General features: G+C 31.3%; 1 protein-coding gene and 1 pseudogene across 6 annotated transcripts; both read left to right on the top strand.

The window, feature by feature from the left end:
- Positions 1 to 2541, top strand: LOC113855493 (annotated as a pseudogene).
- A 3418-nt stretch (positions 2542 to 5959) lies between these two features.
- On the top strand, positions 5960 to 12912 carry LOC113853943 (probable bifunctional methylthioribulose-1-phosphate dehydratase/enolase-phosphatase E1). 6 transcript variants are annotated; one of them, XM_027484672.1, is made up of 13 exons: positions 5960 to 6065; positions 6162 to 6434; positions 7136 to 7272; positions 7763 to 7858; positions 8678 to 8797; positions 8928 to 9017; positions 9190 to 9369; positions 9594 to 9749; positions 10412 to 10561; positions 10632 to 10733; positions 11691 to 11800; positions 11880 to 11998; positions 12633 to 12909. In XM_027484672.1, the coding sequence occupies exons 2-13, from the start codon at positions 6215 to 6217 to the stop codon at positions 12722 to 12724; spliced, it is 1572 nt and encodes a 523-aa protein (XP_027340473.1). In that variant the 5' UTR covers positions 5960 to 6065; positions 6162 to 6214; the 3' UTR covers positions 12725 to 12909. The 6 variants fall into 6 exon arrangements, with proteins under 6 accessions (XP_027340473.1, XP_027340474.1, XP_027340476.1 ...); XM_027484673.1 differs by having other exon boundaries at positions 6032 to 6101; positions 6210 to 6434; positions 12633 to 12910; XM_027484675.1 differs by lacking the exon at positions 5960 to 6065 and having other exon boundaries at positions 6113 to 6434; positions 7136 to 7280; positions 7732 to 7858; positions 9190 to 9342; positions 12633 to 12912.
- Positions 12913 to 15059: the final 2147 nt, after the last annotated feature.

The raw sequence follows: 15059 nt of genomic DNA, 5'->3' as shown, positions 1-15059 counted from the left end.
ATGGCTCTTCAATCTTCATATTTTCTACTTCAAATTAAAGGCAAGGCAAGGTAAGTTGGATTGTTCTTTCTCTCCTTTGTCACTATTCAATAAAACCTTGCTTCTATATATTTTTTTAAATGCTTGCTTAGTAAAATCTTTTCATTTAAACTATGTTAATCCCATATTTCAAATAGGTCATGGAAAATTTTTTTTGAGAGAAAATTACCTTCAAATGAGCAACAATTTTCATCAAACCCTAAAGAATCAAGTTCTCAACCCCAACAAATTGAGCTCAATTTAGAAGATTTGTCATCTAATCCAGGAAAGCGCATAAAAATTTCAACCTATCATCCTAATGATCATGATAAGATTCGAAGAGCATATTTGCAAAGAGGACCTTGCCAACCTACTAAACATAACTTTCTCCAAAGAAAATTTGGGAGTTTTTTAAGAAGATTTTCTCCATCTTGGTTTAATGAATTTGGTAATTCGATGGAGTACAGTATTGAAAAAGATGCAATATTTTGTTTAGGTTGTTATCTTTTCAGGCCTGATTTTGGAAAGCAATCTGGTGGGGACACATTTGTCACAAAGGGGTTTATAAGTTGGAACAAGAAAGAAGTACTCTCATCTCATGTTACAGGTCCTAATAGTGCTCATAACATTGCTTGGAAGAAGTGTCAAGATTTGATGAATCAAAATCAACATATTGAAGTTGCAATTTCTAAGCAATCTGAACAAGTTCGTGACTTATATCGAAGGCGTTTGACTGCATCAATTGACTGCATTCAGTTTCTATTAAAACAAGGATTAGCATTTCGTGGCCATGATGAATCAATCAATTCTATTAATCAAGATAATTTTCTTGAACTTCTCAAGTTTCTTACAGATCACAATAAATCAATAAATCATGTTATCTTAGGAAATGTACCTGAAAATCATCAATTAATTGTTCCATTAATCCAAAAGAATATAGTTAATGTTGTTGCATTAGAAACAACAAATGTTATTATTAATGATATTGGAGAAGAATTATTTGTTGTTATTGTTGATGAAGCTCGTGATATATCAAATAAAGAACAAATGGTTGTTGCTTTGCAGTATGTTAATAAAAGTGGAAGTATTGTTGAGTGCTTTGTTGGCATGGTGCATGTTAAGAATATTACTGCCTTATCGTTGAAAATGGCAATTGATGAATTATTTTTCAAATATAGGTTTAGTGTGTCAAGAATTTGTGGACAAAGGTATGATGGTGCTAGTAACATGCAAGGTGAATTTTCTGGTCTTAAAAGTTTAGTCTTGAAGGAGAATCCATCTGCATTTTATGTACATTGTTTTGCTAATCAATTACAACTTACACTAGTTACCATTGCAAAAAATCACATTCAAGTTGCTTCTCTTTTTAATTTAGTGTCCAATTTATTAAATGTTGTGGCGGGATCTTGAAAACGACATGACATGCTTCATGAAAAACAAATAGCCAAAGTTAGAGAGGCATTGAGAAAAGGAGAAATTCCTAGTGGATAAGGTTTGAATCAAGAAACTAGTGTCAAACGAGCTACTGATACTCGATGGGGTTCACATTACGGAACTTCGATAAATGTGATTTTGATGTATTCTTCAATCATTGATGTTCTCAAAATTATAAAAGAAGATGGATCAAATGCAGATTAAAGAGCCGAAGCCAATGGTCTTTTATATTTGATAGAAGAATTTGATTTTGTATTCACATTACATTTGATGAAAAATGTCTTGGATATTTCAAATAAACTATCACAAGCATTACAAAGAAAAGATCAAGACATAATCAATGCTACGAATTTGGTTAATATCACAAAGGAACGATTACAGATTATGAGGGATAGTGGATTTGATTCTTTATTGAAGGAAGTAATTTCATTTTGTAATGTGCATACCATTCATATTCCTAATATGAAACATGCTTTTTTGTACAAGGGAAGATCACGATGCAAAGCTCAAGTTGTCACAGTAGAGCATCACTATCGAGTTGAATTATTTTATATTGTTGTAGACATGCAACTTCAAGAACTTAATGATCGTTTCACAGAGGTAAATACTCAATTGCTCCTTTGTATGACGTGTTTAAATCCAGTTAATGGCTTCTCTGCTTTTGATAAAAGAAGACTAACTGACTTTGCCAAGTTTTATCCACGTAAATTTTCTTCAAGTGATTTAGTGATGCTTGATAATCAACTTGAGACTTTTATTATTGATGTGCGTGGTAGTGTCGATTTTGCATCCTTGAAAGGAATTACCAATCTTTCAGAGAAGTTGGTTGAAACTGAAAAACATATTGTTTATCCACTTGTTTATCTTCTTTTGAAGTTAACAATGATTTTACTGGTAGCCACAACAACGGTAGAAAGGGCCTTTTCTGCTATGAAAATTGTAAAAAATTGGTTGCGCAATCGAATGAGAGATGCTTGGATGAATGATTGTCTAATAACTTATATTGAGAGAGATGTATTCAATAGCATTGATAATGAGCTAATCATTCAACAATTCCAAAATATGAAATCACGCAGAGGACAATTGTAAGGTATGTAATTTTTCTTTTATTATCTATTATCAATATCAGAATTTTAATATTGATACAATTATCTTTATATGATGATGATATGGTTAGTCTTTTATTTTTTTAAAATAAAAAATTTGCACTCCCTAACCTTAGGGTCCTAGATCTGCCACTGCCTTCCGCCCCATCTTCCACATCTCAGTATATCCTTGAATCATTCATAACATATTTACAACCGTATTTAACATGCCCTTCAAACACATTTTCAGCCATATTCTCAGTCACATATAGTATTCATATTCATACACAGCATATATGCCCACATTCACTCACATCACACTTAAGCATTAAATCCTCATCAGACTTCATCACAATCAAATCATTACATCATCCTACAATTACAATATCGTATTTCATACAAAATTTCAACCCAAACACACAATTTCCTACCTTCTATCTCAACCACATTGTAATACATAGCAAAATAAACTGCATTCAAACACAACGAGATAAGGTAAAGTCTCCCCTTACCTCGGATTGAAGACTCACACACGAAATCAATAATAAAAAGGCTCCCCACACGGATTTCATTCATAAAACATAAAAAATCTCCATAAGAACTCAAGAAATGAAAGAAGAGATATTGAGTCGAGGGAATCGAAGAGATTTTGAATAGAGAAATGAAAATGAATTTTTCAAACCGTAAAACCTTCAAATAATCCTCTGGTCGTGACACTCTCGCTACAACGATATATTCTCACTGCAGCAAGACTTCTCACGTTGTAGCGACGTCCTTTGTCGCGATAGCAAAAATCTCAGAAGAAATTGCACCCTAATTTCTACAGAATCTCGCTACAGGAAGACCCTCTCACTATAGTGAAAACGCAACATTTTCACCTCTCTCTTTCGGTGACTTCTCGCTACAGCAAGAACGACACAGTTTCATGCTCTTCGCCCAGGGCCTTCTCGCTATAGTGAGAACACCTTGCAGCACTCACACTTAGCCTATTTTCCATCCAGTCTAGTCATGTTCAACAATCTCAGTTCAACCACAAAACCAACACATATGCTTATACTCGTATTCACACATTCATACAAGTCCACATCATCTCACACACACACACACATATATATATATATATATTCTCATTATCATATATATATCAAACACATGAAAATTCACATATACACTTATATTAATATATTAAAATATTATTACAAATATTCAGGACGTTAGATTTTGTAATAAAAAGATTAATTTGAAAAATCTAAAGAAAAGCACTAAAATTAATTGATAGATATATGTGCTTATTTTTTTCAATGTTTTTTTCCAGAAAAAATCATGGAAAAAATTGAATAAACATGCTATAATTTGAATATGAGGGAGAAATTAAGTGGAATTTATGTTTTTTTAGATTAATGGAAAGTGATTGAATGAATTACGTAGATAAAATTAATTTAAAAGATCATAGAATATATTAGAAAAAAGTCGTTTAATTTATTCCTAACGCCTTTTATATATGTGTGTGTTACCAAGAGAAAGTCGAGTTATATAACATTAATTTTTATCTTAAGGCCTCCTATCATGTATATGTCAAATTCTTTCATTATATTTAATATTATTTACAAGCATGTAAAAATTGATAATATTTAGATATAATTATATAATAATAATTATATTAGTTTTATAAAGAAGTTTAATTATATCTTAATCAATGCCCTAAATTTGCTTAGAAAATTAATATATTATATTAAATTATAAAAGATATATATATTTATCAAATTTATGAATTGACCAGACGAATAACGCTCCAATATTTACTTATAATATATGAGGAATTTTTCTTTACTATGAGATCATGTAATTTCAAACACTCATCTTGCAACACATATTTATGAAATAAATAATTTATCTAAAATTATAGGTGATTTTCATAAATTATATGAGAATGAGAGTTTTCTTTTTCAACCCAACTTCGTGTCATGAAGCAAAATTTTCAAAAGTTAAATATGTTGTAACCTACAAAAAAGTTAAATATTTAATCCTCACATACTTAAAATAAATATTAAAAAACTGTAATGTTTTATAAAAATTAATAGCTTCATTTTCACAAATTCATTCATCATAACCCTTGCATTAATTAAAAGGCCTTCACTTATAAAATATCATTGTCAAATATAAAAATTAATAGCTTCATTTTCACAAATTCATTCATCATAACCCTTGTATTAATTAAAAGGCTTTCACTTATAAAATATCATTGTCAACTATATGACCAGCAAGAATCGTGTAATGTTAACTTGTATCATCAGGTATCATATTATATATCAATCAAGGCTTATTTTTTACACAATAGAATAACTAAATTATTTTCTTCTAATTAATTATTGTAATTTTAAATTAAACATCACTTTAATTTTTAAAATTATAAACATAAATTATTTAATTTTATTTTAGATATTAAATTTGAACAATTATACTATTTAATAATTTCTCATAAAAACCAAAATTAACTAATCAATCAATTAGTCATATTATATTATTTTTGAGATAATGTAAAACAAAATTTATAAAATTTGGACACTTGTAAGTATATTATTTAATATTACATATATTTTGAAAATATTACACAATAAATTTATTTTAAAATTATATTTTATTATTATAATATTATAATTATAATTTATATATTTAAAATTTTGTTAATTAAATATCACTAAAATTTTTATATTTATTATTGAGCCTTTAAACTTATGTATTTAATTTTTTTTAATAACGTGACACTTTTTTTTGTTAACTGTTAATTTATTGTAAAATAGATCGACTTTTCATTATATTTAAACTTGTAAATTAAACATATGAAATTAAATAGAGTTTCAGAAGAAAAATATTTATATAATATTAATCACGTTAATTATATTATTCATAACACTATTTTTATCTTAATCAATGTCGTGATATTTCGAATTGAAAAGTCAATAGTTAGTTGTTAACTTTAAAAAATCAATTATTTTGAATTAAAATTTTCACTTCTTAATAATATAAATTAATACATTTAATTATATTATTAAAATACTAATTTTATGATAATTTTACTTGAATTGTGTAACCTAAAAATAAAACAGTCAAAACTAAGTACCCAATCTATTTAGGTTAGCTTACTAGTTACTACCGTGGATGTCAAACTTTAGCGGGTGAGACTAAAAAATCTTACATGAAATTTACACTCACAAAAATAATTAAAAAAATAAGTAAAATGCGATTTTTGTAAATTTTTATAGAATTTTTACAGGTTTAACTCATCTTAAATTTAATTTGAACTCAAAATTTAAAATTTAAATTCTATATATTATTGTTGAGCAGATTTAGGCAGCATTTGACTTAAAAGCCAAAAGTAAAATTATTCTATCACTCTTTACGCTTTCCCATTTTTTAATTGTAAAAGCAAAAATCACAATCACAAATTCTGCACTAATTCATGCTATTTATGAAGGACATGAATCTGATTACAAATTACAAATTGAATTGCAACACTCTAAAAGAAAGGTTCCATCCTATCCTGTATTCCTATTGTTGACTAAGGTTCAGACATTCATTCATTCATTCTTATTACAACAAAATGTTTGTAATTGTTTTATGTAGATAAAATAGCTTACGTATAAAGCTCATTCACACATTCTTTCTGTCTAGAATCCATGGCTGCGATTGGTCTGAACGGCGTGAAGGTGGGAACGACGTCCTCTCAGGCGTACCTTGAAAGCAAGGCAGTGAAAGAAACAAGGGCTCTAATGGCTGAACTGTGTAGGCACTTCTACAACCTTGGATGGGTCACAGGCACTGGTGGTAGCATCACCATGAAGGTTCATGATGATTCTATTCCCAAGCCTCAACAACTCATTCTCATGTCCCCTTCTGGTAACCCCACCCTTCTTCCCCCTTTTCATTTCTGTGTCCAAAGTTTATATTTTGTGTGTGTGTGTGTGTGTGTGTGTGTCTTGTCATTTTGGGCCTAGTTGGTTTCTGGGTCTCTGCCAGATTCTTCTCTCCTGTTGGAACTTTTTTAGTCAAATTTTGATATACTGGATTTAAATTTTGGCTTGTTTGTTTTGAAGTCAAGTATAATTGACTTTGATAGAATTGATTTCAAACTGTTAGAATGTAAATATGATATGTGTCAAATTTAATCTTAATCATGAACTTTCATTAGAGTGCGTGTTTTTTAAATAGAAAGTGTAAGAATTGATTTTTCAACTGTAAACCAATCGACATGTCTCCCTGGTTAAGGGTGTGCTTTGGTTAACAGCTTAATACTTTATGTTCTTGTTACATGACAACCTGTATAACAACTTGATAATGGAATTTAATGAAATACATTAAAAAAAAGAAAAGAAAAACTTATTTTGATAAATTTTGCTAAGAAATTGATTGAAATAAGCTAAAAAGGGTTTGTAGGAATTATTAGCCATTTTTATAAACTCAAATAAGTTTTGTAGAAGCTCTTCTGAACACCAAGAATTTAGTATGGTTTTTTTGCGCAAGAAGATGATGGAACTCTGTCATCATGTGTTGATTATTGCTTCATTTTGTTCTTCCTTTTTGCTGAAAAATGTGTGCAGGTGTTCAGAAAGAAAGAATGGAGCCAGAGGACATGTATGTGTTATCAAACAGTGGGCTTGTCTTGTCTGCTCCATCTCCTAAACCATACCCGCACAAGCCTCCCAAGTGTACTGATTGTGATCCACTTTTCAGGAAGGTGACTTTGGTTTAATACTATATAAACTACTGTAATGTCTGAGAGAAGCAGAGTTTGATGTACACATACTTCTTTTGAGATTTCACAACACTATGTATCATTGTTCAGCCGGCCAATGTGTTGTCTTTGTATTTGTTTTTAATATGCTTTCAAAATATTTGAGTGGTGTAACTTAAATTTCAGAGTTAAGCTGTGTCATACATTTGGACTTATGGTAGTATGAATTAACTGTAACATTCAGTTGATAAGTGCTGTAAACCAATTGCTTTACTCACAAGTCACATCTGACAAATGCTATAATATCTGTAAAATTTCACTTCTAACAGGAAATCTCTACTATCTGTCAAATGAATAGTGTGACTGAATTTTTTATTGGAATCATTTTTGTCAATTCTACAGTTGGCTGACCTTCAAAACTATCAGCGCTTATCTTTTTTGATAAATTACCAATTGATATACATTTCATACATTTCTTTCACTTTCTTTTCAGGCATATGAAATGCGTGATGCTGTGGCTGTTTTCCACAGTCACGGAATAGAATCTTGTCTTGTAACAATGATCAATCCTTTATCAAAGGAATTTCGGGCAAGTATTTGTACCTGGATGTTTTTTTATTTTGCAATATTTTGGAATGTTGATAATGAATGTACATATTCAAAATCGTGAGCCATAATTATTAGTTGTCATTATAACTTTAAATGGGGTTTAGATTGGTAGTAGAACATGCAGCTGAGTAAAAATTAATCTCATTGCTTGGGTATAAGATTATTTGTGGAGTGCTAAATTCCATTCAGGCAAGAATCTTCTGAAAAAACAAGTCTGTAATGAAGTGGAGAGCAGATTCAAGTATCAAATAATATAATGCTGTAATACAGGACTTGCATGGGACATCCTTCTTGGGGGCATAATTAGCTCTGTAGTTGCTTTATTCATCTTGGTTTGAAAGTCTCTCTCCACTACTCTAGTTTTTGAAAACAATAAGTACTGTGAACCACTGAAAAAGAGTGGAATAATTAACAAACTTGGGTTAGCCTAGAGTAGAAGTATTGACACTTGATAAGTATTTTGCGGTTCATCTCTATTGTATTTGAATACACTCATTAGTTATTTGCTGAAAATGTTCAGAGAATTTTTGGCTTCTGCTACATTTATGTACAAATTTATACCTAGAATTGGAAAGTTCTTCTTCCCTTGCATCCTTTTGATGTTTTTCTGTTATTTTTTCCTGATCAAATGGTGATTTTGTCTTGTTATAGCTTATTACATAGTACTCTAAGAAGATCAAACATACTTTAAAAGTAGTTTATGTTTCTCTTTCACATTGTATATCTTGTGCCATGCTTTTATTTCTTCTTCCCATTAATACTATTTTCATTTGATTCTGTTTGTCTCCACAAACGGCAGATCACTCACATGGAAATGATAAAAGGAATCAAGGGGCATGGTTATTATGATGAACTTGTAGTTCCCATAATTGAGAACACGGCCTATGAGTATCAGCTCACAGAATCTTTTGCTAAAGCTGTATGTTTCTTTTGATGATTCTGCACATGCGTTGCATATATGTTAAGAACTCTGGATGAGTTTCATCTATTTTCTTTAAAATCCTGGTTGATATAGCTTGGCTTATTACTCTTTCTTTCCCTAATTGCAGATTGAAGATTACCCAAAAGCAACAGCAGTACTTGTTCGCAACCATGGAGTATTTGTTTGGGGAGACTCGTGGATTAGTGCTAAAACTCAGGTTTTTGTTATTCGTATTCCACAAGAAGATTGCATTCAATTTTATATAAGATGTTTATTTGAGCATTCTGCTTGGAGTTTCTGTAAAACATAATACTCCTCTAAAAGACAATTTTGTCTTTTGACGGTTTCTGTTACCATACTTTTTGGTAAATTCATGATTTTTCCTCCAGTCTGAGTGTTACCATTACCTCTTTGATGCTGCTATCAAACTTCACCAAATGGGATTGGACTGGTCAACTCCAAATCATGGTCCAATACAAAGTGCAAGAAGGGGTCTACTAAGTATTGTCGGACAGTCAAATGTATCAGTTAAAGCAAGGAAAGCCAATGGTGAAATTGATCCATTCCCAGTGAGTTCACATAATCCTCCTTTTTTGTTGACAAGTTTAGATCGCTAAACTAATGAGTATTTTTATTTCCTTAAATTCCTGAAACAAGTTCCTCTATCTGTCTATCCTCAGTTGACTCATAATGCTAGTCCCCGATTCATAGAAATAGGATGCTTAATATATCTTGCAGTGGTTGTCTTATAGTTTTCAATTATATGTTGATTTTTTCTCTATTTGAATTACAGCATTGCATTGTTCTTGACATTGAAGGAACTACTACTCCCATATCATTTGTTTCAGAGGTTCTCTTCCCATATGCCCGTGATAATGTTGGGAGGCATCTATCTGCAACATATGATACCCCTGAGACTAAAGCTGATATCAAGTTGCTTCGTTCCCAAGTAAGAATTTTATAGGTTTGCATGATTAAGGTATTTATGTTCCTCCAATTGGAATATGTGGTTTAGACATTGAAAGGTAGTAGCATAGTACTGTGGATTGTGGAGTGCTATGTCTACTGCAATGATATGTTGGGGATGAGAGTGAGATTATGGTTCTGAACATTGTCCATGAGTATTAAAACCACTAATGACTAAGTTGTTTGTCATGTTTATAATATTAAATTTTCCCTTCACTGATTATGTTTTTCTTGGGCATTATTAAAGCATTAATTCAAGTAAAAGTGGCCCATCACTGGAGAAGAGATAAACAGGAAGCTAAGGGTGTGTTTGGTTTGTTTTTTGTTTTAATTTTCTGTTAATATGTTTTCACTAATTGTTGCAAGAACAATATTGTTTTCATTTTGTTTCATTTGGTTTCCTATTTCCAAGAATTTGTAAACTGTTAAAACAAGCATGGAAGTAATGAAATGCGCCTTGGAGTTTCATATGTAAACTTTATGGTAATATTAGGGAAGCGTGGAATCTAGGGATGGGTTCACCTTCTTGCCAAATGCAATTTGTGTCTCAAACAAAATGATAATAAGCTTCCGCTTAATTTAGATCTGGAAATTTTTTGCATGCAGAGATTTGGACCATTGACTTCTTGTTCATGTTGATAACAGGTTGAAAGTGACCTTGCACAAGGGATTGCAGGTGCTGTGCCTATCCCTCCAGATGATGCTGGGAAAGAGGAAGTCATTGCTGCACTTGTTGTTAATGTGAATGCTATGATTAAAGCAGATAGAAAGATCACTGCCTTAAAAGAGTTGCAGGTAGTTAACTTACTGAATTTTTCTCTGTTGAATTCATATTTGTAAATATTGCTGATGTTTAGTCATGCAGGGTCATATATGGAGAACTGGTTATGAGAATAATGAATTGGAGGGAATAGTTTTTGATGATGTACCAGAAGCTCTAGAAAAATGGCACGCCTTGGGTTTAAAGGTTGTTTTTTCTGATTCTTAGCTCTTTCCCTCTTTTTGGTTCACTTGTTATATTTGTGAACATTTGCTGCTAAATTATTTTCTTGCATTTTGACCCTAGGCGTCTTTGATGCTTAAGCAAGATGCCAATGTTTGGTACGTATAAGACAACCATAGGTTGAGATGCCTTTCCAAACCCATGAGAATTTAACTGTTACATCCATTATATGCCTTTCCAAACCATTTTATTCGAATTGCCCATTATATCCTTTTATTTATCTCCTTTCATTTTTATAAATATCCCAATCATCTATGTCCACTCTCCTCTTTGCTTTGGTTTGGTCTACATGCCTGTAGTGGTCCCGAGTGTAGGCAGGACAGGACTCCCCTCAAATAAACTGGATACTGTCCCACAACTAAGCAGAGTTCCTTTGTATCCCTTGCTTAACTATGCCAGCCATCCATTACATCCTTATCTCCTTTATCCTACCATAGTGCCATTCTTTTTTCTCTTTCTGTCAAATTTTGACTCTTCCATGAGCCCACTAAACTGGCATAACCTGAAGAGATAGTTCCCACTTTGAATCATTCAAGAATTGGCCTGAAGAACTGACATCACAGTTCCTTTCCTTGAGGACACTTTCTATTAATAGCCAGGGTGACCCCCCTCCTCTTCTTGACTGCACCACTCTTTGTGCTTAGGATACTGTTGAAAGTCCAACAGATGACTTATATCTAGCCATTTTATGTTTCGATATCCAAGATTCCTAAATATATAAAATATCTGTCATTGTCCCCTTTAATTGTAAAAACAGTCAACTCTACTCTTGGCCAAAGTTTGTTGAGGGTGAGGCAACTGTTATTTTGTTACCCAAGAATGAAAGAAATACAATCACATTTTATGTGCATTCTTTATCTGGTGTTTGGAGAGGATATTTCCTTGTATTTTAATTGCTATACATATGCATCTATGCAACAGGTATACATATATTCTAGTGGTAGCAGGTTGGCACAAAGGCTAATATTTGGAAAAACGAACTATGGGGACCTAAGGAAATATTTATCTGGGTTTTTTGACACCACAGTGGGGTAATGTTTTGCATTGATGTTTCCTCTTGACATTTCCTGTCAAGATACCTACCTATATTCATGCAAAACTCTTTTGCAGGAACAAAAGAGAGACACGCAGTTACGTTGAAATTTCTGAGTCACTTGGTGTTGATAAACCCTCAGATATTCTATTCGTCACTGATGTATATCAAGAAGCTACAGCTGCAAAGGCAGCAGGTATTAACATTTTTCTTAATCCATCGGCTAAGTAAAATTTCATCCACTAGCTCTAAAACTTGTTGCATTATTCACTAAACTTTATAGTGTTGTGTGATTGTAGTAACTAAATTTTTTAACACAGTGAAGACTCTAAATTTAGGATATGTTTAGATAATAACTTAAGCGCTTAATCAATAAATTCTTTTTATTTGATAACTTAACCATGAAACTTACTAGGATAAGTAGATAAACATTATATTTTGCCAAGTTATATCAAGGATCTTATTAAAGTAAATTAAAAAGAGTTCATGGTAGTTATAAGCTATTTATTCTTCCAAATGGGCCCTTAAAATGATGCATCATGTAAAAATATTTATAGTTCTAGTAAACAAGAGAGTGTCTATCTGTGGCAAATTGATTTATTTGCATGTCTTTTGAGGCTAAACTGCTGGCAAGAAACGAGATTTTTAACACCCTACAGTTGGCACTCATGTAGGCCATATACAAGTGCCAATGGCGTGAGTGTGACTTCCCCAATTGGTGTGGTAGAGGAATTTCTCTAGCCTTCCCCTAGGATCCCATTTGTATGACCAAATAAGAAACTGCTTATTTTGTCTTCACATTTATTTTCTTGACAATTGTCCTATTTCAGGTTTGGAGGCGATCATTTCTATTCGACCTGGAAATGGACCCCTCCCTGAAAATCATGGCTTCAAGACAATCAAATCCTTCTTGGAGATCTAAGAGAAGTAGTTGCAGTCATTTGGAATGGCATTAAATTTATAATGATAACTAAGGAAAGTGTAACGTCCACTCCTTATGAAATAATGTAATATATTGCTCGAATATCTACATGTTTCTCTTTAACTTGCATCTTTCAAATTTTCAAAATCATTCAAATATAGTCCCTGTTCATTTTCATTTGTATTGCAAGGCATATTCACTTCCATACGAGACATTTAAAGTAACCAAAAAGATTAATTAGTGAGTAGGTCTCAAGTCCAAATGACTTGTTAGATAGTGAAATGACTTGTTATATATTTGCACATAAATAACCTTTATTTTACACTTTACTTATTTAGAAAATAAAGTTAAAGGTCAACACTTAAATATGCATTTTCATATTTTGTTATCTAAAAATAAATTCACTAAAAATGTGTCAAATTATATATGAACAAATATCCCTATATATATATATATACATAAAATATTTAAGTTACTATCATGATAATCTTCTTTTATATAAATTTCACGTCAAATTAGTATTTTAATTATATTTTTTATTCTAGTTTGATTATCTAACTTTGTTTTTAGTTATATTTTGATATTTTTATTCTCTTAATTTGATCTTTTTTGTTATTAGTTTTAGTGGGATTAAGAAATTATCACAATTTTTTATGGAAAATTAATGATTAAAAGGGACCAAATTTAAATAATAAAAGAATAAAATGATACAAAGAAATCAAAGACTAAAATTAAAATAGAAAAATGAAGTTAAATGAGAAAACGACTTTCTTTAACGTTTAACCGCGCGAGATGACAGAGATATGGAGAGAACTTGGTTCAGGCTTCGTGGCGTGTTGGGAATTTAAATGGAATACTGTTATTCATGTATGGCTTTCTCTGCTGCCGTTTAATTTGAATTTTAATGGGTTAATTTCTATGGAGTATTAAATCATAAAGATTAGGTGTATACTTCAACATAAACAATTTATACCAAAAACAAAATCCCAGTCAAAATAAGTACCCATCAAGCTTTCTTCCATGAATGTGTGACATATCTTAATCTTAGCACGGCACAAACTCTCCTAATTTTTTTATCATAAAAACAGAATCCAGTGAATAAGCTTATAGCATAATTTTCTTCGGTCCAAGCATTACATTTGAATATGATGATGTCAAAGAAAAAAAAACCCATCGTTATTCTATTGCTATCAATTTCCACATATAACACAGAGTGTCAGATAACATGCCTAATTTCATGTAGCATTCATATATACACATATGTAATTAACATAAAAGGGGTTATTTTCTTGCATGTACTAAAACGAAAAGGGTCCTTGAAGTTAGTTTAAATTTTTGTTCGTTCTATATCATGTGGTCTTAGCAACTTGGTCCTTTAACAAACCACCTAATTAGAAGCTATCTTTGTCAAAAAAAAGTGGTGTCAGATACCCGGAACTAGAAGATGTTTGAAGTTGCATAAAAACTGTGAGAAAATAAAATTTGGCGGTTTATTGTTCAATGCACCAGCAATTGGGTCCAACCTAGGTGTACCTAAATGACAAAACAAAGTCTAAAAAGGAGAAGAAAAGAAAAAGGGTGGTCTTCACATTTTCTCTGCTTTTGTTATTTACATATGGTTTCTTTTCGGCCTTACTTTCTCTTAGCATGATGATTGTAACAAAAGTCCCACTTTCTCTATCTTATCTCCTCTTTGTCATTTTGTCTACCCTCCAATGCTTCCCATTACAACATAAGAACATTTAAATCACTAAAACAAAAGGAAAATAGAGAAAGAAGAAATCTTCTTAGCTGCTTTATTTTTTTTATATAAAATATTGATAATCCCATAGAGCATTTATTTTAGCTTTTTCTGATTTATTTAATTTAATAGAACTCATGTATTTATAAATTTGACCCAGTCTTGGAATGCATTTTAAATTATAAAGGTGTATAATAAAATATATGTACATGTGAAATAAATAATAAAAATTATTAAAGCAATAATAACCCCCCCCCCCTTTTTTTCATCTTTTTCCTTATTTCGTTTTTTACACCACACCCCGTAGGATTTTTCTTTTCGCGGCTTTGAAATTTAAGTGTATCTTAGAGAGTTTATCTATAAAAAATTCTATCTTAAGTAGATTAATAAAATTTTGTTTCTAAAAAATTGATACAACTTCTGATACAATGTTTAAAATTCATTAATTTTCTGAAGAACTGAATATAACTCATATAGTAACTTAAACAATTAAATGTCGTGAAAGGTTGGGTTAACTCATAGGAAAACAATAGCCACTATACGCGGGCCATACAAAAAATTCTTACTCATGGAGTGGTGGCATGGTTTCAGAAG

Source organism: Abrus precatorius, unplaced genomic scaffold (assembly GCF_003935025.1).
Source record: "Abrus precatorius isolate BTA unplaced genomic scaffold, Abrus_2018 Scaffold11, whole genome shotgun sequence".
Classification (NCBI taxonomy): Eukaryota; Viridiplantae; Streptophyta; class Magnoliopsida; order Fabales; family Fabaceae; genus Abrus; species Abrus precatorius.
The sequence above is the reverse complement of the archived record's forward strand: the minus strand, read 5'-3'. Positions and strand labels throughout refer to the sequence as shown.